The 24,987-nt window shown below is 36.1% G+C and overlaps 1 protein-coding gene across 3 annotated transcripts in view; it reads right to left on the reverse strand.

Annotated features, from left to right (window-relative positions):
• The window catches only part of LOC102802887 (A disintegrin and metalloproteinase with thrombospondin motifs 3-like), a 61,128-nt gene that overhangs the window by 15,388 nt on the left and 20,753 nt on the right, over positions 1 to 24,987 (reverse strand). For all 3 annotated transcript variants that reach the window (XM_085494031.1, XM_085494033.1, XM_085494032.1), the window contains 15 exons: positions 11,265 to 11,448; positions 10,920 to 11,098; positions 10,147 to 10,230; positions 9,752 to 9,896; positions 9,118 to 9,223; positions 8,631 to 8,777; positions 8,172 to 8,304; positions 7,685 to 7,798; positions 6,816 to 6,955; positions 3,242 to 3,305; positions 2,244 to 2,355; positions 1,775 to 1,908; positions 1,398 to 1,518; positions 839 to 919; positions 374 to 537 (listed from right to left, as the gene is read on the reverse strand). In XM_085494031.1, coding sequence (XP_085350157.1) covers positions 374 to 537; positions 839 to 919; positions 1,398 to 1,518; positions 1,775 to 1,908; positions 2,244 to 2,355; positions 3,242 to 3,305; positions 6,816 to 6,955; positions 7,685 to 7,798; positions 8,172 to 8,304; positions 8,631 to 8,777; positions 9,118 to 9,223; positions 9,752 to 9,896; positions 10,147 to 10,230; positions 10,920 to 11,098; positions 11,265 to 11,448 — 1,908 coding nt within the window. The remainder of the gene's footprint in view (positions 1 to 373; positions 538 to 838; positions 920 to 1,397; positions 1,519 to 1,774; positions 1,909 to 2,243; positions 2,356 to 3,241; positions 3,306 to 6,815; positions 6,956 to 7,684; positions 7,799 to 8,171; positions 8,305 to 8,630; positions 8,778 to 9,117; positions 9,224 to 9,751; positions 9,897 to 10,146; positions 10,231 to 10,919; positions 11,099 to 11,264; positions 11,449 to 24,987) is intronic.

Consider the following 24,987-nt stretch of genomic DNA (forward strand, 5'->3'; position numbering starts at 1 on the left):
AAAGGGTTACCAAAATAAATAAATAAAACAACAAGAATAGATTTTATGTTTGCACCATGACAATACTAAAATAAGATTAATAAATTCCATTGGTTGACAGCAATCAAATAATTAATAAGTAATTAAATACAATACATATAATTAAAAGTAAAATGTCAGTCATTGCTATTTCTGATTTCAAACATTTGTACCAGCTTGGCAAGAAATAGGAATTAAAAGAAAGAGATAACTCAGTTTTAAAGTATGAAATAACCAAACTATTTAATAAAATAAAAAGATAACTGGGGGGCACCATGAATTAAAATATTACATTTCCAATATATCACTATATTATATTAATTACTATATTTCTTATAAAGTAAAATGTACCTACCAATATAATAATATCTCTTTGTAAAGCTGCACTTGCAGACAGAGTCTCTTTCTCATTTTCTACAGTGTAAGTGAACTTTGTTCCCGCTGTAATAAATACTGTATCTTTTGAGTCTTCATAGTTATTGCTTAAAATGTAGTGTCCAGTTTCTCTGTCCTTCACAGCTGGGGAAAATAATGAAAGAACATTTTGTATCAAAAATAGTTTATAATTGACATAAAGTAATCCCATTACCATAATTTTGTATTATGATTTCCTTATTCATCATATGTATTATTATTCTCTTAGATCAGAGATACAGAACTGTTTGTGGGCATGGGTCACTCAGTAGGACCCTCTAAGTTTATGATAATGAAGATCCACACTTTGGTACTGACTGTGGACCTCTAAATATGTGATGGCTGTTGAAATAATACCCAAACTAATATATTTTAATTAAAAAGTGTTCTGTATTAATATACTTACTAATTGTGTTTCTTGATGGAGATGTTTCAGATACTTCAACATATCTTGCACCTTTTGGAAGTACGACCATCTTCTGGAATTCTGGATTGAAAGAAACAATAGTTAAATTATGTATGATTGAAATAATTCTCTCTCAACCCGACTCCGTTTAGGGAACTATAAAATGAAATAAAATCAAACATTTCCACCACTCCGTTACCAGATCTCAGTTGTGTGTGTGTGGATGGATTTCATTCAAATTTGGTGTATACACAATGGAACATTGATGCACATCGTTTTGTTTTTTCCAATCAGATTAAAAATGGCTGACTGGAAGTCATTTTCCAGAGCTGTATATCTGACATGCCACATGTTCAAACTACATGTATATATATTAATTTCTCACAGGGATTAACTTTATAATACATTAATTTCTTGTTTTGCAAGCTGCGCAAAACTTTTATTAATAACAAAAACTAATCCTTAAATTAAAGATTAATTCATTTATATGTCTTGTCTAAAAAAGAAAACTCCAAGCATCACAGTCCTTCTCTTTAAAAAAATTATGATATCTACTTACTCTTCCTTGGTTTTTTGTTATATGTTCCTCTAATAGTTCTACAGTCACTGTTATCTCCTCCACAAACACCACATTGATCTTCACGTAAAGAAGAACCCAACTTGTTATCACAACCAACAATCTACAAAATCAAACAAATATACTCATGTAAATAAACAATGGATATTGAAGCCATATCTAACATAACAGAGTGTGGTGACAAGTGCGTTAAATTAAGATTACAAATTATCACCCAGAATAAAATAATTTATCCATTCAGCACTTTTCAAAATCAAGAATACAGATACATTATGTATTTTTACTAACCCATACATCCAAAGTAAATTTTTACTACATGTTTTAGCATGAATACACTATCTAATAGGTGATGATATTACCTGACATTGTCCCTGTACACAAATATTATTACTGTTATCATATGAACATCTCGTGCCATCTATTACATTTAAGCTGGAGACACTAAGATCATGAGTTTCTTCAGATATACAACTTAGTTTGCACTGTAGAGAACCTGCAACAATTACAAGTTATTATTATTATTAGTTTGATAATTTATCAAAGTGGAATGAACCTGAAAAAATCTAGTCTAAATTGATGATCGGGAATCAACAATAGAAAGTGAAATGTAGTTGAATAGAACCAGTTTGTACCAGAATAAACCAAATTTAATCAGAAAAAAAATGGTAATTACAATTACCACCCTAACATAACTACCCTAACCTGCCATGACTAGAAGTCAAATGAATGTTTTACATATAATAGTTCAAGCATAAACTGGAATGAACTGGATTCAACTGGAATGAACTGGATTCAACTAGAATCAAGCATGTGACATGATATACTCACTATTGCTATTTTCATGAGGTAGCCATGTATGTTTTCTTTTTTTGATTTGCCAGTTCTTATGACTGTCTTCACACTGTTGTGCTCGGAAATCTACATTACTATCTTGACAGTCCTGGAAATAGAGAAAAAAAGGACAATTAGTGTAAATTTATCAATTAGTAGTAATGCAAGTTCAATGAAATAAATGATAAAAAAGAGAATGTACTTTTCCCGCATACCATTATTTTTTAATTGCCGGTAAGTACTATTAATAAATGTGCAGTTTTCATAATTTCATAATGACAGAACGGTTTCACAGACACTATATGCCTAGGTACTATGCCAGTAATATCTCATTACCTATTCATATTTATGCAAACGCCACACACTATAGGATGTTGTAGTCATCTATGTGACATTCCACTCACTATTATGCCTAGGTACTATGCCAGTAATATCTCATTACCTATTCAGATTTATGCAAACACCACACACTAAATTTGAGAATTTGAGAAGAATAAGATAAATATTCACTGGGGTATCAGATAGGTTAAAACTGGTCTCAAATAATGGATGGAAATTTTCTGTTGGTGGCACACAAAATTTCCAGAGAAGTGACCATCTAGGTATTTAATTATTTACAGTATATGCAAACACTAGATAGTAATTAATAGCATTATTATAAAAATGATGTCTAAATAATACCTACCTGGGTATTACAAAGTCTAAATAATATCTACCTGGGTATTACAAAGTCTAAATAATACCTACCTGGGTATTACAAAGTCTAAATAATACCTACCTGGGTATTACAAAGTCTAAATAATACCTACCTGGGTATTACAAAGTCTAAATAATACCTACCTGGGTATTACAAAGTCTAAATAATACCTACCTGGGTATTACAAAGTCTAAATAATACCTACCTGGGTATTACAAAGTCTAAATAATACCTACCTGGGTATTACAAAGTCTAAATAATACCTACCTGGGTATTACAAAGTCTAAATAATACCTACCTGGGTATTACAAAGTCTAAATTCCACATTTTGACCTTTACAGTCATCCCCTTCGCTGGACGGCCTGAGAATCAATCAAACAAGACAAGATAAATTTTATGTAATTTTAAATTCTTATAAATTAAATTTATTTTGTTTTGTCCCGAATCATGCTAGCAATAGTATTTTTTTTATCTGGTTCTCAGTTTGTTTCAAATAAGAACATTTTAATAATTGACTAATTTTTCAGAATATAACTCATGGCCTACCAGTTCATAGAGAACTCATGGCCTACCAACTCATAGAAAAATAATGACCTACCAACTCATAGAAAACTCATGGCCTACCAACTCATAGAAAACTCATGGCCTACCAATAGAGAACTCATGGCCTACCAACTCATAGAAAACTCATGGCCTACCAACTCATAGAAAAATAATGGCCTACCAACTCATAGAAAAATAATGGCCTACCAACCCATAGAAAACTCATGGCCTACCAATAGAGAACTCATGGCTTACCAACTCATAGAAAACTCATGGCTTACCAACTCATAGAGAACTCGTGGCCTACCAATAAAGAACTTATGGCCTACCAACTCATAGAGAAATAATGGCCTACCAATAAAGAACTTATGGCCTACCAACTCATAGAAAAATAATGGCCTACCAACTCATAGAAAACTCATGGCCTACCAACTCATAGAAAACTCATGGCCTACCAATAGAGAACTCATGGCTTACCAACTCATAGAAAACTCATGGCTTACCAACTCATAGAGAACTCGTGGCCTACCAATAAAGAACTTATGGCCTACCAACTCATAGAAAAATAATGGCCTACCAACTCATAGAAAATCATGGCCTACCAACTCATAGAAAAATATTGGCCTACCAACTCATAGAAAACTTGTGGCCTACCAACTCATAGAAAACTCATGGCCAACCGATGGAGAACCCATGGCCTACCAACCCATAGAAAACTCATGGTCTACCAACTCATAGAAAACTCATGGCCTACCAACTCATAGAAAAATAATGGCCTACCAACTCATGGAAAACTCATGGCCTACCAACCCATAGAAAACTCATGGCCTACCAATAGAAAACTCATGGCCTACCAACTCATAGAGAACTCGTGGCCTACCAATAAAGAACTTATGGCCTACCAACTCATAGAAAAATAATGGCCTACCAACTCATAGAAAATTAATGGCCTACCAACTCATAGAAAACTCATGGCCTACCAATAGAGAACTCATGGCTTACCAACTCATAGAAAACTCATGGCTTACCAACTCATAGAGAACTCGTGGCCTACTAATAAAGAACTTTTGGCCTACCAACTCATAGAAAAATAATGGCCTACCAACTCATAGAAAATCATGGCCTACCAACTCATAGAAAAATATTGGCCTACCAACTCATAGAAAACTCGTGGCCTACCAACTCATAGAAAACTCATGGCCAACCGATAGAGAACCCATGGCCTACCAACTCATAAAAAAATAATGGCCTACCAACTCATAGAAAACTCATGGCCTACCAACTCATAGAAAACTCATGGCCAACCGATGGAGAACCCATGGCCTACCAACCCATAGAAAACTCATGGTCTACCAACTCATAGAAAACTCATGGCCTACCAACTCATAGAAAAATAATGGCCTACCAACTCATGGAAAACTCATGGCCTACCAACCCATAGAAAACTCATGGCCTACCAATAGAAAACTCATGGCCTACCAACTCATAGAGAACTCGTGGCCTACCAATAAAGAACTTATGGCCTACCAACTCATAGAAAAATAATGGCCTACCAACTCATAGAAAAATAATGGCCTACCAACTCATAGAGAACCCATGGCCTACCAACTCATAGAGAACCCATGGCCTACCAACTCATAATGAACTTGTTGCCTACCAACAGAAACAGGCATTGCTAAGAGAGAGAGAATGAGAAATGGTGACAAAAAACACCTTAACTCAATTCATGTCCAATATTATGAAAGTATCCTCAAACTGGAGTTGTTTGAAAAATGGTTTATGGCAGTTTTATTAATAAACAGTTTCTTTTACTTAAGTGCAAGGTTAATTTTATAGATGTCTATTCTATTCTATTCTATTCTATTCTATTCTATTCTATTCTATTCTATTCTATTCTATTCTATTCTATTCTATTCTATTCTATTCTATTCTATAAAAAGTAATGCCTGACAACTGAAGATTTATTTGTCAGGTAAGGGGTGACCAATAGAAACTCTGGGAGGGGCACAGGATATTTTGTTCCTTTACTTAGTTTTGAACTAGATTGTATTCAAGATTTTGCTATAATTTTGTTTGTTCTCTATGAAGTGGATGTGATTTGTATTTAAATGAAGGTTTTTTTCTTTAGAATTTGTTTTTTAACAATTTTGTCTTTGCAGAATGTTGTCAAAATCTACCCAAAGTTCTACTAGTAATAGTCAACACATATGATACAATGTTTTTACTTAAATGCAGTCTTCACAAACACAAAAGAAACATCTTAATAAACAAGTTAAAATTTCTCAAAACTACAAAACAGATGAAGAAAAATTAATATTCATTCTGCAAAAAGACAACAAAATACAATTGATCTTTCAAGATATGTTTATCAATATTTTACAAAAAGAGAGGGGAGGACTGTATCAGCTGACTCATTGTAAACTTCACAATAACACACATAGTAAACATTACATATGCACATATTTTACAAAAAGAGAGGAGAGGACTGTATCAGCTGACTCATTGTAAACTTCACAATAACACACATAGTAAACATTACATATGCACATATTTTACAAAAAGAGAGGATAGGACTGTATCAGCTGACTCATTGTAAACTTCACAATAACACACATAGTAAACATTACATATGCACATATTTTACAAAAAGAGAGGAGAGGACTGTATCAGCTGACTAATTGTAAACTTCACAATAACACACATAGTAAACATTACATATGCACATATTTTACAAAAAGAGAGGAGAGGACTGTATCAGCTGACTCATTGTAAACTTCACAATAACACACATAGTAAACATTACATATGCACATATTTTACAAAAAGAGAGGAGAGGACTGTATCAGCTGACTCATTGTAAACTTCACAATAACACACATAGTAAACATTACATATGCACATATTTTACAAAAAGAGAGGAGAGGACTGTATCAGCTGACTCATTGTAAACTTCACAATAACACACATAGTAAACATTACATATGCACATATTTTACAAAAAGAGAGGAGAGGACTGTATCAGCTGACTCATTGTAAACTTCACAATAACACATATAGTAAACATTACATATGCACATATTTTACAAAAAGAGAGAAGAGGACTGTATCAGCTGACTTATTGTAAACTTCACAATAACACTCATAGTAAACATTACATATGCACATATTTTACAAAAAGAGAGGAGAGGACTGTATCAGCTGACTCATTGTAAACTTCACAATAACACACATAGTAAACATTACATAGGCACATATTTTAATTTAATATAAATGTACAAGATATTATTGTTATTATTACAACATCATCACCATGGTAAACTGCCACCTACTTGGGATTGTTGCACTCCCTCGTTCTCATCTGGGCTCCAATGCCACATGATCTTGAACATTCTGAGAATTCATTCCAGTTACTCCAAGAACCATGGGTAATTTGAACTCTAGATTCCACACATGAACCTGTATGACACCACTGTAATAAAATTCAACTGATCAGTCACTGTGCTTTACTCTCAGTGATTGGCCCAACATCTTCTAACCCAACCCTTTATTGTGATGGTCAACTGGTCAGTCACTGTAATTTACTCTCAGCGATTCACCCAAAATTTTCTAACCCAACCATTTATTGTGATGGTCAACTGGTCAGTCACTGTACTTTACTCCCAGCGATTGGCCCAACATCTTCTAACCCAACCCTTTATTGTGATGGTCAACTGGTCAGTCACTGTAATTTACTCTCAGCGATTGACCCAAAATTTTCTAATTCAACCATTTATTGTGATGGTCAACTGGTCAGTCACTGTACTTTACTCCCAGCGATTGGTCCAACATCTTCTAACCCAAATACATTGTAATGGTCAACTGGTCAGTCACTGTACTTCACTTTCTCAGTGATTGGCTCAACACCAAACAAAGTATTCAATTAGTCAATGAAAACATACAATAAAGTAGTTTATAATGCTGTCACAAAAAATCATTTAGTAAGGAAATTACTAACAAATGTATGCTACATTGTATTATAATAAAATATAATAAAATATGAGTAAATTTTGAGAGGACTGAATCATAATGAATGTCTTATGAAATGATTGAAATGCTGTAGACCTATCTGCAGGTGGAGATGATTGGAAACTACTGGTGCACTTCCTTTGAAGTGACATACAGAGATTACTGATACTAAGAGTAAATATGCATGTCTTACTTTTCCTGGTCCACAACTAGTTCCGTCTAACGGCGGTCCTTTCTTGGTTTTACAGAAGAATGGATTGTCTGGATGGCTGCACCATAGTTGCATACACAGATCCATTCCTTGAAACTGATTTGAAAAAATAAAATATATTTAATTTTCAGTTTAATTATCAATTCGTCCAGAAAGCTAGCTATAAGCAATTATAAATTATCAACTTTCCGTGCCATAGTCAGACAACCCAGTCAGATAATCCTAAGACTTACATCTGAAGTTATTATAATTGTGGCATAAAATCTCTGCTATAATATAAAAATTGTTATTAATAATAGTCACATACTTGTACATCCAATTTTGGGCTATGCAGTGACATAAAAGCAAACAAAAAATGGTTTACAATGGCCTTTAAAAATGAGTGAAAGGCAAAGCAGGTAAAACAAAAGTGTGATATGTTTAGACATTGAGGGCGCTAGTTATACTTGGTCGATAGTTATATACTTACTGCTGTGCATCTTTTATGTCCTTGACCAAAATCGTATTCACACTGGTCATCCATTGAGTACCCAATCCCAAGCTCTTCTTCTAATGCTGGCCATTGTGTACGGAAAGGATCATCAAGCAAACACTGGTAAGAGCTGAAATATAACGTTAAATATAACATAACGAAATATAACATAAATTATGGAAAGTGAAACAATAATGAATTTAATAATTCTGAACAGCATTTAACATATTTTTCTAATCTTTTTGTTAGTTTTGGGCAAAAAGAACAACATTTCTTGTCTGCTACAGGTTTTGATCACATTTTTTAATAAATATAAAGAGAATACTGTGGGTGTATGTGACAAAAGTTGACTGACGTTCAAAGAGATAATGACAGTATTTGATTGACTCAATTTGATAACAATATCTGTAAATATATAACCACATCAGATAAAATGACAGTCCTTCTAATACTTACTCAATAAGTGAATTAAGTTCATTTCTACTGCATCGGGACCAATAATAATTTGTAAATGTAGCTTTGACCAATGGTGCCATTATACTACCAGTACTGGCTTCATCGTTACACTCATTTGACCCTTGACCATCATGCTCCATCCCAAGACTATATAAATAACCATCAAAAAAATCATTTTAGTTCAAATGTTACAGGGGAGAGAATTAGTAATTTTATGTCAATGTTTCCTTAGAGCTTAGTTTCTCATGGTTATAAGCAGGCTCTGGATCTCTTGCAGCTGAAATACTGGTACAGCTGAAATACTGGTACAGCTGAAATACTGGTACAGCTGAAATACTGGTACAGCTGAAATACTGGTACAGCTGAAATACTGGTACAGCTGAAATACTGGTACAGCTGAAATACTGGTACATCCGTAAATGAACAAATGTTGTAATCATGTCACTACTGCAACACTTTAGTCTCAATAAAAATTAGAAATACTCACACGTGTCCAGTTTCATGGGCCATGACAAATGCAGAGGAAAATCCATCTTCTTTGTTGAGAGTACAACTTCTAAATAGATGACACATGCCAGTCACTGGTGCATAACCTGTCATAACAAAATAGTATAAAGTTTGATTTATTCTCTCATAGCAAGATATAAACAAATAAGAACAGCTGACATCACTGCTCATGTACCTACTAACAGTTTCTGGTCAATTCATGTACTTGAGCGATTTTTATTCTTATATTGAAATTGTCATCAAATTATGCTTTTATTTAAATTTTTCTTTGGATTTTTAAAATAAAATTTGGACAAAAAGCATAATAAAATAAAAAAGTCTCTCAGCTGAGATAGCTTTGCTATTAGCAATCCTCATTTCATATGTAATCTGTACCACTGTAAAAGAAAAAAGTCCTGTTTGCAGTGTAACTGAAGGCATGAATTCAATGAAGGAGATATAATAACAAAACTATTCATAGTGTATTAAACAAGATCCCTAAGGTGAACACAAATTTTGAGACTCACAAAGTAAAGGAATCTTAACATTAACACTACCCACCGTTAGCGTCATCATATCCACCAGCCATACTATAGGTAATCATCAATTTGGTCTGAACCTCCTTAAAAACTCACCTGCTGGTCCAAAATTTTGTCTTGTCAGAAAAATAGCATGGTCGTGATGTGGTTTATTTGTGCCATCTCTGTTTTGCTGCGTATGCGCCCATCTACAAACATTTTCTAAACTTTGAGACGGCTGACCAACTCGCACCAATGATGCCTGCAAATAAATAGTATTGAAAGCAATGAAGAAAAGACATTATTGACAGCACATCCAGGAAATGTGTGACAGAGGATGCCTGATAACACAAATGAGTGTACAAAACCATTGTTATGAGGTTACAGCTATGTGTATCGCGCCATCTATGGCGTAACCTAACTTGAACGTCACTCGTTAAATGTTGTAGTTATTAGCTTTGACAGCCCCACCCCTGAAAACATGTTCTACGCCTTTTTTTTATTCAACATACCTGACTTGCATCCAGCAGTATAATCCTGACCAATGCAATATTGAGATTCACTCCAAGTGTCTCGTGTTTATATACACTATTAACCTGCAAATATATAAAGAGGCATTACATAAAACGAAAATACAAGCGATGATTATATTCATATACACTATATTGTGTTTGTAATCCGCTAGTTTTAAGTTCTCTGGTTGGCACATGACTGAGGCACGTTAGTGTTGATTTCGAAACACATGCAACATGGCAAATGATGCTCTCAAAATTAACTTTGAAAGAAAAACCCATATTCCCTCATCCTGCATAAATATAATTTCTTTTGTTTTTATCTGTGCTTTTATATGTTTAATATGCACACAAAAGCACTTTTGCGTATTCCGTCATAGGGCTCTTTCAAAATAGCATTGTGAATGGTAACAATATTATTTAAAGAGGAACCCGTCAATCTTAGGGATTGCACCAGAGGATCATGTTACACCATTCTTCATGTTTACACTGTTAATCTGACTTTTGTGTGTGTATTTTTTAATATAGTGAGTGAATATTCTGTGAGATTAGGCTTAACTGGAGGTGCCCTTTAAAGAGAGCTACATATATACAAAATGGGGTAATTTTATAAATGTCCTTGCATATCTTAATGACCAGAGTTAGTATATGTAATGTGTGTGACCTGGCCCTGTAACCTAGCAACCATACAAGTTCATACAGCTAGAATAGATTATTTTTGTTGATTATGGTGATATTAATTTTAAAAGGAAATATATAAATGAAATACTCACAATATTCATTAGAGTGAGTAAATATATTTGAATATTATTGGATCCGTGAAAATCAACAACCGAGTGGTCTGCGGTTAATAGAACTTCCATGTGTTTTTGTCCTATGCTTCGTTTGGCCCTGTCTTCAATACTTCGACCAATCACATCACTGGCGCCACCGAGAAGATTAAATGGGGCAACTAGAAACAAAACCAAAATATGGATTAGTCAGTATTTTGTTTATTGCGTTATTTGTCAATATTTTGTAAATATTTTTCATTTCATGTTATTTATCAACATGTGTCCATTAAATATGTTATTTTACAGAACTCATGAAATATCATGGTTGTTTGTCTGTTCATTTACCTGTGTCGTGATCACCGTGTGAAGACTTTTTCATGGAAGACCTTTTATACATTACGTGTAGAAATTCGTCACTCTCAGTGTCATTACTGTTCCAAGTACTCGTATAATTATTATTGTAAGATGGTGCATTTTTCTCCAATGGTTCGATAAAATAGTCTTCGCCGTTTACTTGGATGAAACCTGCCTAGAATACACACAAATGGAAAGATCCGACAATTAGATAAACACAACCGTCATAACAAAATTGACCAAAATGCTGTTAACCGGAATAATGTGTGTAATCCGATTTGAAGCAAGGAATACTATGTTTCCATTACTCATGATATCATCAGGCATAGAACACTGTTTTTAGGACGCTCATTTATGACCCGGATGTATGATCGTGTAAGACGTAGACTTAATGTTCCTAGGTCGCCCATCAGAATCATTTACAAGTACGCTGATTGGATTTAAGTTTGCTCAGGTGACAGGTTAAAAAGTGGCACGCGAGCCAACAGATATAACTGCCTGTATTATCGGTGTTTACTCTGCAAAGCTCTTTACAGGTTTACAGTTTTATTGATTTATAAATAAATGCTCATTTGCTATTATATATATAGTGTGTAGTCTGATAAATAAATATCGACCTTTGAACCCAGAGTCAGTCTGGAGGAAACGTGCGATACACAGATGGGCGATCGTGTGTTCAGTATTAGATTCATGTTGACCAATGTTTTCATTGGTCTTTAGAGCCTGCCTTTCACATAGATTGTACAATAACCTTAGAGATTCCAGACACCATACATTAGCACCTTATTGAAAAAACATCCATTTCCTTTACATTCATTTGGTGGGTGGGTGTGTGTTTGTTATTCTCTTATTTCCAAGGCGGTGCCAACTCCTTCTATCGAAAAAGTCAGTCGCACTCTCAGCAAAAGTCCGAAACACGTGACGTGGTTTCCCTGTGTCCTACTGACAACCACATCCTGTTTATTTAATTTGAAATATCCACTTATAAGAAACTATTTTTCTGGATGAGCGTCACAAAAGACGACTTCGTGTGAACTGCATGGCTGATTCAACTCTAGTAAACAGAGAAGACGCGTGGGTAAAGTCTGGCGAGGATCGACGGCTCCCGGATAAATCTCACGATGTCACTACTGTTCACATTGATACAAGTCAAATAAAAACAATTTGTAAGTGGCATTAAAGGTCGAGTAAACAATGTCTGTTCAGTTGGTGGCCGTGTACCATGTACAGACTATTTAACCCTCTTACTATGTATGTCAAGGTGTCACCTAGGCCAATCAAAACAACGAATTCCAAGTGGCATAACGCAACAGAGCAACAACGTCGATTTGTCCTTCTCTGGCATCCGTGATTCATCTCAAATCGACGTGTTCAATATGGAATATTTGTTTAAAATTCAGTTTCCATGAATCAAATATTTGGGTATTCTAGTACAACTTGATTGATAAAGTTTTTTTTAGGACAAAGACGTTAAAGGACGGTGGTTTTCGAATTTCATGTAAACAAACAATGTATTTGACAGGCGTTGTGTACGTTGCTATGAGTCCCATATCGAAGAGGACGCGGCACGACAACCACCAAACTTTAAATAACTAATGTTAGCGAGTTCAACTATGTATAATTATGGCAATACTAGTGAACAAAGTAAATACAACACTGAGCCACTCGTCAATAACCTCTGACTTTTCACGAGTGATATCGACCAAACTACAAATTAAAGATTTTTCTTTTAAACTGTAAAACACCCTATAAATAGACTCAAAATATAGCAGCCCTCAAATTGATAACTCAACATTTGTAAACTTTGTTTACATCAGCATATACTCAATCATGATCTGATGCCAATATCCAAACATAAAGTAGCGCTAATAATAAACCAACCCTAAAATAACAAGTTGTATAGCTATCATTTAGACTTAAACTACACTAAAATAAAATCACTAAAATTTGATAAATTGAACCGACACTCTGCGGTCGTCGCAAAGCGCGTGTTCGAATTCCGAATAAACAAACAATGTATTTTTACACGCGTTGTGTACGTCGTTATGGGATCTATATCGAAAAGACGCGTCGTCGACCACTTCCCTTTATATCCTTCCCTTCTCAAGTTCCTATGTAGTCACACATAAGTTGACCGGATCACGCTTTTTGTTCATGATAATGCGGAGTATAAATACTTTCTCCAAATCAGCAAGTATGATTTGTAAATCTTCGTAAATATATTGCAAAATAAATTGAATCATATTGAAATACAAACAACATCATCGCATTCTTTCGGACAATGCCATTATCCATTATCTAGGATCGGTGATGGCATGGCTTACCACCATTAGTAATCATTGAGGCCATCCGACCTTGAGCGTTATGCGGCTTTGAGATTCCAACGTGAGCTGAAAATAACAAATCACAAGACAAGACTATATGTGTAATTGACTGGTGGTGAAAAGGTCACACACTCCCTGTGGAGTGAAACGAAACGAACCGTCCTGTCATATTCATGATCAGAGCAACTATCGTTTCCATGGCTACGTAAATACTGCAATCGCCACCTGACATACAGATGTAACGCTATTTGAAACCACCCCCTCATGAGGTATCTACTCGTACATTTCATTGAAGACATCATAATGATATGAAATTATGGATAATGCATATATAAGATAAGATAATTCTTTATTACAACCTTATAGAATGAATTACATATCTATTTTGGTTTATAAAATGTAATAAAAGCATAAACAAGCAACATATACAGACCAATCATGGAGAGTTTAACAACATATACAGATCAATCATGGAGAATTTAATAACATATACAGACCAATCATTGACCTGAATAAGCTTATTACTAGTACCCACGTTGCAATAATATAAAAGTAAATACAGTTAACGTTGTCACTCATAGTCAGTCCATGACGCTAATGTACTGACAACACCAAACAAATAAAATAGGCAACTAATAGATTACCCACGTACGAATACGCCTAGAAATATTGGTATAGCATGAATACACGCTGTAATACACATTTACACCAGGAACACGATCTAACCAAGACACCACGCATGCGTATTGAACAATCGATACTAGATAAAACTAAATTAACTCTGTGTGTGTGGTGATCAATTATTAGAATTTCATCTGACGTCTGAGATTCCATTGACACGTGCTCTCAAGTCACCATACCATCTACTACAAATTGCCAATCAGTTCTAATTTGTGATTTGAGCTGTCTTGAATAATGTGACGTATATATGTGCTGTCTTGAATAATGTGACGTATATATGTGCTGTCTTAGATAATGTGACGTATATATGTGCTGTCTTAGATAATGTGACGTATATATGTGCTGTCTTAGATAATGTGACGTATATATGTGCTGTCTTAGATAATGTGACGTATATATGTGCTGTCTTAGATAATGTGACGTATATATGTGCTGTCTTAGATAATGTGACGTATATATGTGCTGTCTTAGATAATGTGACGTATATATGTGCTGTCTTAGATAATGTGACGTGTATATGTGCTGTCTTGAATAATGTGCCGTATATATGTGCTGTCTTAGATAATGTGACGTATATATGTGCTGTCTTAGATAATGTGACGTATATATGTGCTGTCTTGGATAATGTGACGTATATATGTGCTGTCTTAGATAATGTGACGTATATATGTGCTGTCTTAGATAATGTGCCGTATATATGTGCTGTCTTGGATAATGTGACGTATATATGTGCTGTCTTGAATAATGTGACGTATATATGTGCTGTCTTAGATAATGTGACGTATACATGTGCTGTCTTAGATAATGTGACGTATATATGTGCTGTCTTAGATAATGTGCCGTATATATGTGCTGTCTTGGATAATGTGACGTATATGTGTGCTGTCTTGAATAATGTGACGTATATATGTGCTGTCTTAGATAATGTGACGTATATATGTGCTGTCTTAGATAATGTGCCGTATATATGTGCTGTCTTGGATAATGTGACGTATATATGTGCTGTCTTGAATAATGTGACGTATATATGTGCTGTCTTAGATAATGTGACGTATATATGTGGTGTCTTGGATAATGTGACGTATATATGTGCTGGTTAGAATAATGTGACGTATATATGTGCTGGTTAGAATAATGTGACGTATATATGTGCTGTCTTAGATAATGTGCCGTATATATGTGCTGTCTTGAATAATGTGACGTATATATGTGCTGGTTAGAATAATGTGCCGTATATATGTGCTGTCTCGAATAATGTGACGTATATATGTGCTGTCTCGAATAATGTGCCGTATATATGTGCTGGTTAGAATAATGTGACGTATATATGTGCTGTCTTAGATAATGTGACGTATATATGTGCTGGTTAGAATAATGTGACGTATATATGTGCTGTCTTAGATAATGTGCCGTATATATGTGCTGTCTTGAATAATGTGACGTATATATGTGCTGGTTAGAATAATGTGCCGTATATATGTGCTGTCTCGAATAATGTGACGTATATATGTGCTGTCTCGAATAATGTGCCGTATATATGTGCTGGTTAGAATAATGTGACGTATATATGTACAGTCTTGAATAATGTGACGTATATATGTGCTGTCTTGAATAATGTGACGTATATGTGTGCTGGTTAGAACAATATGACGTATATATGTACAGTCTTGAATAATGTGACGTATATATGTGCTGTCTTGAATAATGTGACGTATATGTGTGCTGGTTAGAATAATGTGACGTATATATGTGCAGCCTTGAATAATGTGACGTATATATGTGCTGGTTAGAATAATGTGACGTATATATGTGCTGTCTTGGATAATGTGACGTATATATGTGCTGTCTCGAATAATGTGCCGTATATATGTGCTGTCTCGAATAATGTGACGTATATATGTGCTGTCTTGGATAATGTGACGTATATATGTGCTGGTTAGAGTAATGTGACGTATATATGTGCTGGTTTGAGTAATGTGACGTATATATGTGCTGGTTAGAGTAATGTGACGTATATAAGTGCTGTCTTGAATAATGTGACGTATATATGTGCTGGTTTGAGTAATGTGACGTATATATGTGCTGGTTAGAATAATGTGACGTATATATGTGCTGGTTAGAATAATGTGACGTATATATGTGCTGGTTAGAATAATGTGACGTATATATGTGCTGGTTTGAGTAATGTGACGTATATATGTGCTGGTTATAGTAATGTGACGTATATATGTGTTGGTTAGAATAATGTGACGTATATATGTGCTGTCTTGAATAATGTGACGTATATGTGCTGTCTTGGATAATGTGACGTATATATGTGCTGTCTTGAATAATGTGACGTATATATGTGCTGGTTAGAATAATGTGACGTATATATGTGCAGTTTTGAATAGTGTGACGTATATATGTGCTGTCTTGAATAATGTGACGTATATATGTGCAGTCTTGAATAATGTGACGTATATATGTGTTGGTTTGAATAATGTGACGTATATATGTGCTGGTTAGAATGATGTGACGTATATATGTGCTGTCTTGAATAATGTGACGTATATGTGCTGTCTTAGATAATGTGACGTATATATGTGCTGTCTTGAATAATGTGACGTATATATGTGCTGGTTAGAATAATGTGACGTATATATGTACAGTCTTGAATAATGTGACGTATATATGTGCTGTCTTGGATAATGTGACGTATATATGTGCTGTCTTGAATAATGTGACGTATATGTGTGCTGGTTAGAATAATATGACGTATATATGTACAGTCTTGAATAATGTGACGTATATATGTGCTGTCTTGGATAATGTGACGTATATATGTGCTGTCTTGAATAATGTGACGTATATATGTGCTGTCTTGAATAATGTGACGTATATGTGTGCTGGTTAGAATAATGTGACGTATATATGTGCAGTCTTGAATAATGTGACGTATATATGTGCTGGTTAGAATAATGTGACGTATATATGTGCTGTCTTGAATAATGTGACGTATATATGTGCTGGTTAGAATAATGTGACGTATATATTTGCAGTCTTGGACAATGTGACGTATATATGTGCTGTCTTGAATAATGTGACGTATATATGTGCTGGTTAGAAACATGTGACGTATATATGTGCAGTCTTGGACAATGTTACGTATATATGTGCTGTCTTGAATAATGTGACGTATATATGTGCTGGTTAGAAACATGTGACGTATATATGTGCTGTCTTGAATAATGTGACGTATATATGTGCTGTCTTGAATAATGTGACGTATATATATGCTGGTTTGAGTAATGTGACGTATATATGTGCTGTCTTGAATAATGTGACGTGTATATGTGCTGGTTTGAGTAATGTGACGTATATATGTGCAGTATTGGATAATGTGACGTATATATGTGCTGTCTTGAATAATGTGACGTATATATGTGCTGGTTAGAATAATGTGACGTATATATGTGCTGTCTTGGATAATGTGACGTATATATGTGCTGGTTTGGGTAATGTGACGTATATATGTGCTGGTTTGAGTAATGTGACGTATATATGTGCTGGTTTGAGTAATGTGACGTATATATGTGCTGTCTTGGATAATGTGACGTATATATGTGCTGTCTCGAATAATGTGCCGTATATATGTGCTGTCTCGAATAATGTGACGTATATATGTGCTAGTTAGAATAATGTGACGTATATATGTGCTGGTTTGAGTAATGTGACGTATATATGTGCAGTCTTGGATAATGTGACGTATATATGTGCTAGTTAGAATAATGTGACGTATATATGTGCTGGTTAGAATAATGTGACGTATATATGTGCTGTCTTGGATAATGTGACGTATATATGTGCTGGTTTGGGTAATGTGACGTATATATGTGCTGGTTTGAGTAATGTGACGTATATATGTGCTGGTTTGAGTAATGTGACGTATATATGTGCTGGTTTGAGTAATGTGACGTATATATGTGCAGTCTTGGATAATGTGACGTATATATGTGCTATTTAGAATAATGTGACGTATATATGTGCTGTCTTGAATAATATGACATATATATGTGCTGGTTTGAGTAATGTGACGTATATATGTGCTGGTTTGAGTAATGTGACGTACATATGTGCAGTGTTGAATAATGTAACGTATATATGTGCTGTCTTAAAATACCGCCACGTCATCGCAATATATTGTATGATGTTCAGATATACCGCCACGTCATCGCAATATATTGTATGATGTTCAGATATACCGCCACGTCATCGCAATATATTGTATGATGTTCAGATATACCATATAAACCATACTTACATGTATCTTACGAACAACACAGTTATCATGGGTTATACGACATGAATAAATTATTGATGTAATCTACATAACATATCTGTACATCTGTGTACAACACAACACAGCGAGACAACAACACGATGTAAGACAACCATGTGAACGTTACCGCAACACTATCCCTTAGCAATAAAAGCATAGTCATTAATAATCGAAACGGTTGAGGCTATTAGTGCCGGTAAACTATTTAAATAAGCAATCAAGCTAGGAGGCAAAACAACAGATGAACATTGTCGTACATATGCAATTATTCAACGGAAAGGTGATGAAAAAGCAAACAAAAGCGAACTTGCCCAGGGGAATAGGTCATAGTAGTAGAGTCTATAGTTCTATAAACGTATAGATAGTGTAAAACACTGTAAGTATTGTTGTTTGTCCCACCCATTAAACCTGTAATTACCTCTCTCTTGTTATACTGTGTAGACATAACAGTAAGTAGATGTGTGTATATTGTGAAGTGCATGAATAACCACTGGCTTTCAAAACCTAACTGTTTGATTAGGTAATATAAAATATGATATCAAATCGAAAATTACAACAAAAAATTTCAAATAACAACACTGTTCACATCTGTAATATATATAGCACATGTGCATCCAGCATATTTAACAGATTTTCCAGCGATGTATTCAACAACACAGACGGTACCACACTGCATATGGCCAGAACGGTAACAGACTGGATTCACATTGCATATGACCAGAACGGTATCAGACTGGATTCCCATTGCATAAGGCCAGAACGGTAACAGACTGGATTCCCATTGCATATGGCCAGAACGGTAACACACTGGATTCACACTGCATATGGCAAGAACGGTAACACACTGGATTCACACTGCATATGGCAAGAACGGTAACACACTGGATTCACATTGCATATTGATAGGACGGTAACACACTATATTCACACTACATATGGCTAGGACGGTAACACACTGGATTCACATTGCATACGGCCAGGATGGTAACACACTATATTCACACTATATATGGCTAGGACGGTAACACACTGAATTCACACTACATATGGCTAGGACGGTAACACACTGGATTCACACTATATATGGCTAGGACGGTAACACACTGGATTCACACTACATATGGCTAGGACGGTAACACACTGGATTCACATTGCATACGGCCAGGATGGTAACACACTATATTCACACTATATATGGCTAGGACGGTAACACACTGAATTCACACTACATATGGCTAGGACGGTAACACACTGGATTCACACTATATATGGCTAGGACGGTAACACACTGAATTCACACTACATATGGCTAGGACGGTAACACACTGAATTCACACTACATATGGCTAGGACGGTAACACACTATATTCACACTACATATGGCTAGGACGGTAACACACTATATTCACACTACATATGGCCAGTAGTCGGAATCTGGATTCACATTGCATATGGCTAGGACGGTAACACACTGAATTCACACTACATATGGCTAGGACGGTAACACACTATATTCACATTGCATATGGCCAGAACGGTAACAGTCTGGATTCCCATTGCATATGGCCAGAACGGTAACACACTGGATTCACATTGCATATGGCCAGGATGGTAACACACTAGATTCACACTATATATGGCTAGGACGGTAACACACTGAATTCACACTACATATGGCTAGGACGGTAACACACTGAATTCACACTACATATGGCTAGGACGGTAACACACTATATTCACACTACATATGGCTAGGACGGTAACACACTGGATTCACATTGCATATGGCCAGAACGGTAACAGTCTGGATTCCCATTGCATATGGCCAGAACGGTAACACACTGGATTCACATTGCATATGGCCAGGATGGTAACACACTAGATTCACACTATATATGGCTAGGACGGTAACACACTGAATTCACACTACATATGGCTAGGACGGTAACACACTGAATTCACACTACATATGGCTAGGACGGTAACACACTATATTCACACTACATATGGCCAGTAGTCGGAATCTGGATTCACATTGCATATGGCTAGGACGGTAACACACTGAATTCACACTACATATGGCTAGGACGGTAACACACTATATTCACACTACATATGGCCAGTAGTCGGAATCTGGATTCACATTGCATATGGCTAGGACGGTAACACACTGGATTCACACTACATATGGCTAGGACGGTAACACACTAGATTCACACTGCATATCGCCAGAACGACACACTTAAGATGGAGAGAATAGTATCTCATGGTACTACGCATATAACAAAAACAAAACAAAAAAACATTTCGTCGCCATATTGCTCATTGGTAAAATTTACCCTGGATGATATGGATGATACTATATATGAATATTGGTGTTATACTAGCCTAGCTGGAATAAATCGAGAAGTGAACCGGTTCACTCTCGTATACGGCACCGAGGACTCGTCGAATGCTGTGTTCGACTACTAGGCTTGACAGAATGAGATGTTCGGGTAGCCGACTACTAGGCTGGGTAGGATGGGATGTTCGGGTAGCCGACTACATGGTTGGGCAGAATTGGTTGGTCGGGTAGCAGACTACATGGTTGGGCAGAATTGGCTGTTCGGGTAGCCGACTACTAGGCTGGGCAGAATTGGTTGTTCGGGTAGCAGACTACATGGTTGGGCAGAATTGGCTGTTCGGGTAGCCGACTACTAGGCTGGGCAGAATTGGTTGTTCAGATAGCCGACTACTAGGCTGGGCAGAATGGGAAGTTCAGATAGCCGACTACTAGGCTGGGTAGAATTGGTTGTTCGGGTAGCAGACTACATGGTTGGGCAGAATTGGCTGTTCGGGTAGCCGACTACTAGGCTGGGCAGAATTGGCTGTTCGGGTAGCCGACTACATGGTTGGGCAGAATTGCCTGTTCGGGTATCAGACTACATGGTTGGGCAGAATTGCCTGTTCGGGTATCAGACTACATGGTTGGGCAGAATTGCCTGTTCGGGTATCAGACTACATGGTTGGGCAGAATTGCCTGTTCGGGTAGCAGACTACATGGTTGGGCAGAATGGGCTGTTCGGGTAGCAGACTACATGGTTGGGCAGAATTGGCTGTTCGGGTAGCAGACTACATGGTTGGGCAGAATTGCCTGTTCGGGTATCAGACTACATGGTTGGGCAGAATTGCCTGTTCGGGTATCAGACTACATGGTTGGGCAGAATTGCCTGTTCGGGTATCAGACTACATGGTTGGGCAGAATTGCCTGTTCGGGTAGCAGACTACATGGTTGGGCAGAATGGGCTGTTCGGGTAGCAGACTACATGGTTGGGCAGAATTGGCTGTTCGGGTAGCAGACTACATGGTTGGGCAGAATTGGCTGTTCGGGTAGCAGACTACATGGTTGGGCAGAATTGGCTGTTCGGGTAGCAGACTACATGGTTGGGCAGAATTGGCTGTTCGGGTAGCAGACTACATGGTTGGGCAGAATTGGCTGTTCGGAAATAATACTTTTTTTAAAAATAATTGTCTATGTGGGTAGTGTTTCGCGTATATAAATACCGACAAATTGCAGTATTCACACAGCAAGGCAGCCGTATAATAGTATCTTTCATATTTGAAGTATGAATAGTTTACGCATTATAGAATTCCTTTAGAAATTATTTTGAGTAGAATCAATTACAGTAGTGCACGGCTAAGCAAGTAATTACAAGGCCAGAGGAGTCATATATTCGTTATAACACGTGTATACTTGTCTGTCACTATTTGCAGCTGAATTGAAGAACGTGGTTTGTTTTCTTTCGCTAATGATTCATCTAAAGTTAGCATGTGATAAGAGAGATGCATCATGGGATATGTTAGTGTTCAATACCCAAGTGTGGATGGAACACTGCTGGTCGGAACGTCTGTCAAATCTTTCCAGTGCATTGTTTGGCATATTATTTTGACGACGTATTTTGCAATCAGTGCAATCACAGACTCTCGCCAGATTCTACATCTGTCATTGCTATGTCATATATATGTTTACACACAATTCAACGCGAACTGTACAAAGACTGTGGCGTTTTAATTACCAAAGAAGAAATATCAAGTTTTCAGATTATGTTTGACCACAAGCAAATCGGTCGGGTATAATGTTTCTTCTTTGAACAGCCGGCAGTTGGAAGGAAGACCTATTTTGCAAAGCATCATGGGAAACCAGAAGACCGCCTTATCTGAAAAATCACTTGTGAAAGTGTATTTGTGTTCCGCAACGATAGACACTAGTCATTCAGGTTACGATAACATGAACTAAGTCATTTGTATGTCGACGTGCTACTTGGTCTCGTGCCTCTAGGCGCTAGTCTCAATATTTAGAACAGGTAGCCGTGTTTATATTTTGAGTACAATACAGTGATTGTGAGAACCACCACAAAGAACCAAACATTTAACAGCCGGGAATCCCAGCAGAGTAGTTTTAATTTGGCCAATGTTCTATATCATGCGTCAACTCCGTCGTTTGTGTGCCAGTCTATACAATTTTTATTTAAAATAATATACTTTTTATCGTTTATTTTCATCATCATGTTGATTTTCTTGCGTAAAATATAAACTGATTTTAAAATAGTTCCCAGCGGTACCGGAGTCTTCTTTAGAACACACGAAACGTACGTATTGATTACGTACAGAGTACGTTGTGATGTCAGTCCGTCATTTATGTATAACCAAGCTATTTGGGATAGTCTCAAAGCTAAAACCATATCAGTCACTGTTAGCGGGTAGATTGGACACGACTCACTGCGTCAAATTAGTACCTTACTGTCGGTGGCTTTAAGTGCGATAGTTCTTGCGATACACACAACATTGCCTGTTTTAGTAACGCTCGGGGCGAACCAGTTTGAATAAAGAACGCCATTGATAGAGACTGGAAACCTGAAATCCTAAGACGGCTCAATAAAGCAGTCTGACAAGACAATAATGAATAGAATAGAATAGAATAGAATAGAATAGAATAGAATAGAATATATAACTCGAAATAATTCATTGATGATGCATCGTCTGCTGTCAAAGAACATTAAAGACAAAATACTGTGCAAAGACTAGCATCACAATAACTTTAGTTAGATGGATTTTAAATTGTATTTACAAACTTTTCTAGACTTCTTTGGAGCTTTTTATTTTTTCTCAAAAAATTAGGAAGCAAACTTAGAAACATTGCCAACATACAGAGAACTTTTCCCCTCATTTGCTAAGAATATTTCGTGATCGCTATGCCCTTTGGGTAATAGCGGAATGCGCGCGTGGCGGCATCGGTGTAAATCGGAAATTGACGTACGGTGAGCTAACCTACTACTTTATATAACGCACAATGTTAATACACCGCAAATGTCTGTCTGTCTGTCTGTCTGTCGCAATTTGGTGGCGCAAAGACAGTGAATATTTCAAGTAGAAACATTTAAAAAAAATATTTTGGTAAGTTCTAGCATTGCTGTGGAAAAAAGAAACAAATATCCTGCAAATGTTGCTTCCATGAATACACTTCTTTTTGATACAGTTGCATCGATGTAACGCTGAAGCTCACGTTCTATTTTGTAGTGAGATAGAACCCGGACGACTTTACGAAGTTTGGTATATTTTAAGCTTCTGAAATAAATGAATATGTTGCGTGTTGCCTACCCACACATTCGGCGTATCGTCTCTATACTGCGTGAAAGCATCACTGTTTGTGAAGTATGACTGACACATAAATTATGCAGAAAAATACCATCTATGAATTATAGCTAGACACTGCCGCGGTTCCAGTTGTTTGTTTGTTTTTGAATAGCTGAAATGCAAAAAACCACAGCATAAGCACCACACGCAACTCGCTAATCAACAGTTTTAATAAGCATAACGTGTTTCTGTGAGGGGTCATCGGCTACGTGCAGGACATGGACAAGAACTGATCTAGTAGTGACTGAGTAGTATGAAAACAATGTGGTTACGCCTTTATCAACTAACCACAGTGATTTCACATCGTTATGCAACTCTAGCGCGTTCCCGGAAACGATTATTTTGGTTTATCCATATAGTACTGGTATTAAATAGTTTTGTTTATCAATACAGTTCGGTTAAGAACTAGTTCTGATTTACCAATACAGTACGGTATTTACTGGTTGTGTTTACCATTATAGAGCTGGTATAAATTAGTTTTGTTTTACAATATATAATACTGGTATTAACGAGTTTTGTTTATTGTTATTTGTTACCAATATAGTGTAGGTTTCACAATTAAAGTCTGCATAGATAATTAGTGTTGAAAATAGTGGTTAGTACGTAACTGTTCTATAAATGAAATCAACCACACAAGAACTTACCAAATTGAGTAATCTATGTAGATGGGTTACAAAAGAAAAAAAACACGAAAAAACAAAAAACGGGGTTTCAC

This window comes from Saccoglossus kowalevskii, chromosome 19 (genome assembly GCF_978046115.1).
Source record: "Saccoglossus kowalevskii chromosome 19, keSacKowa6.1, whole genome shotgun sequence".
Lineage (NCBI taxonomy): Eukaryota > Metazoa > Hemichordata > Enteropneusta > Harrimaniidae > Saccoglossus > Saccoglossus kowalevskii.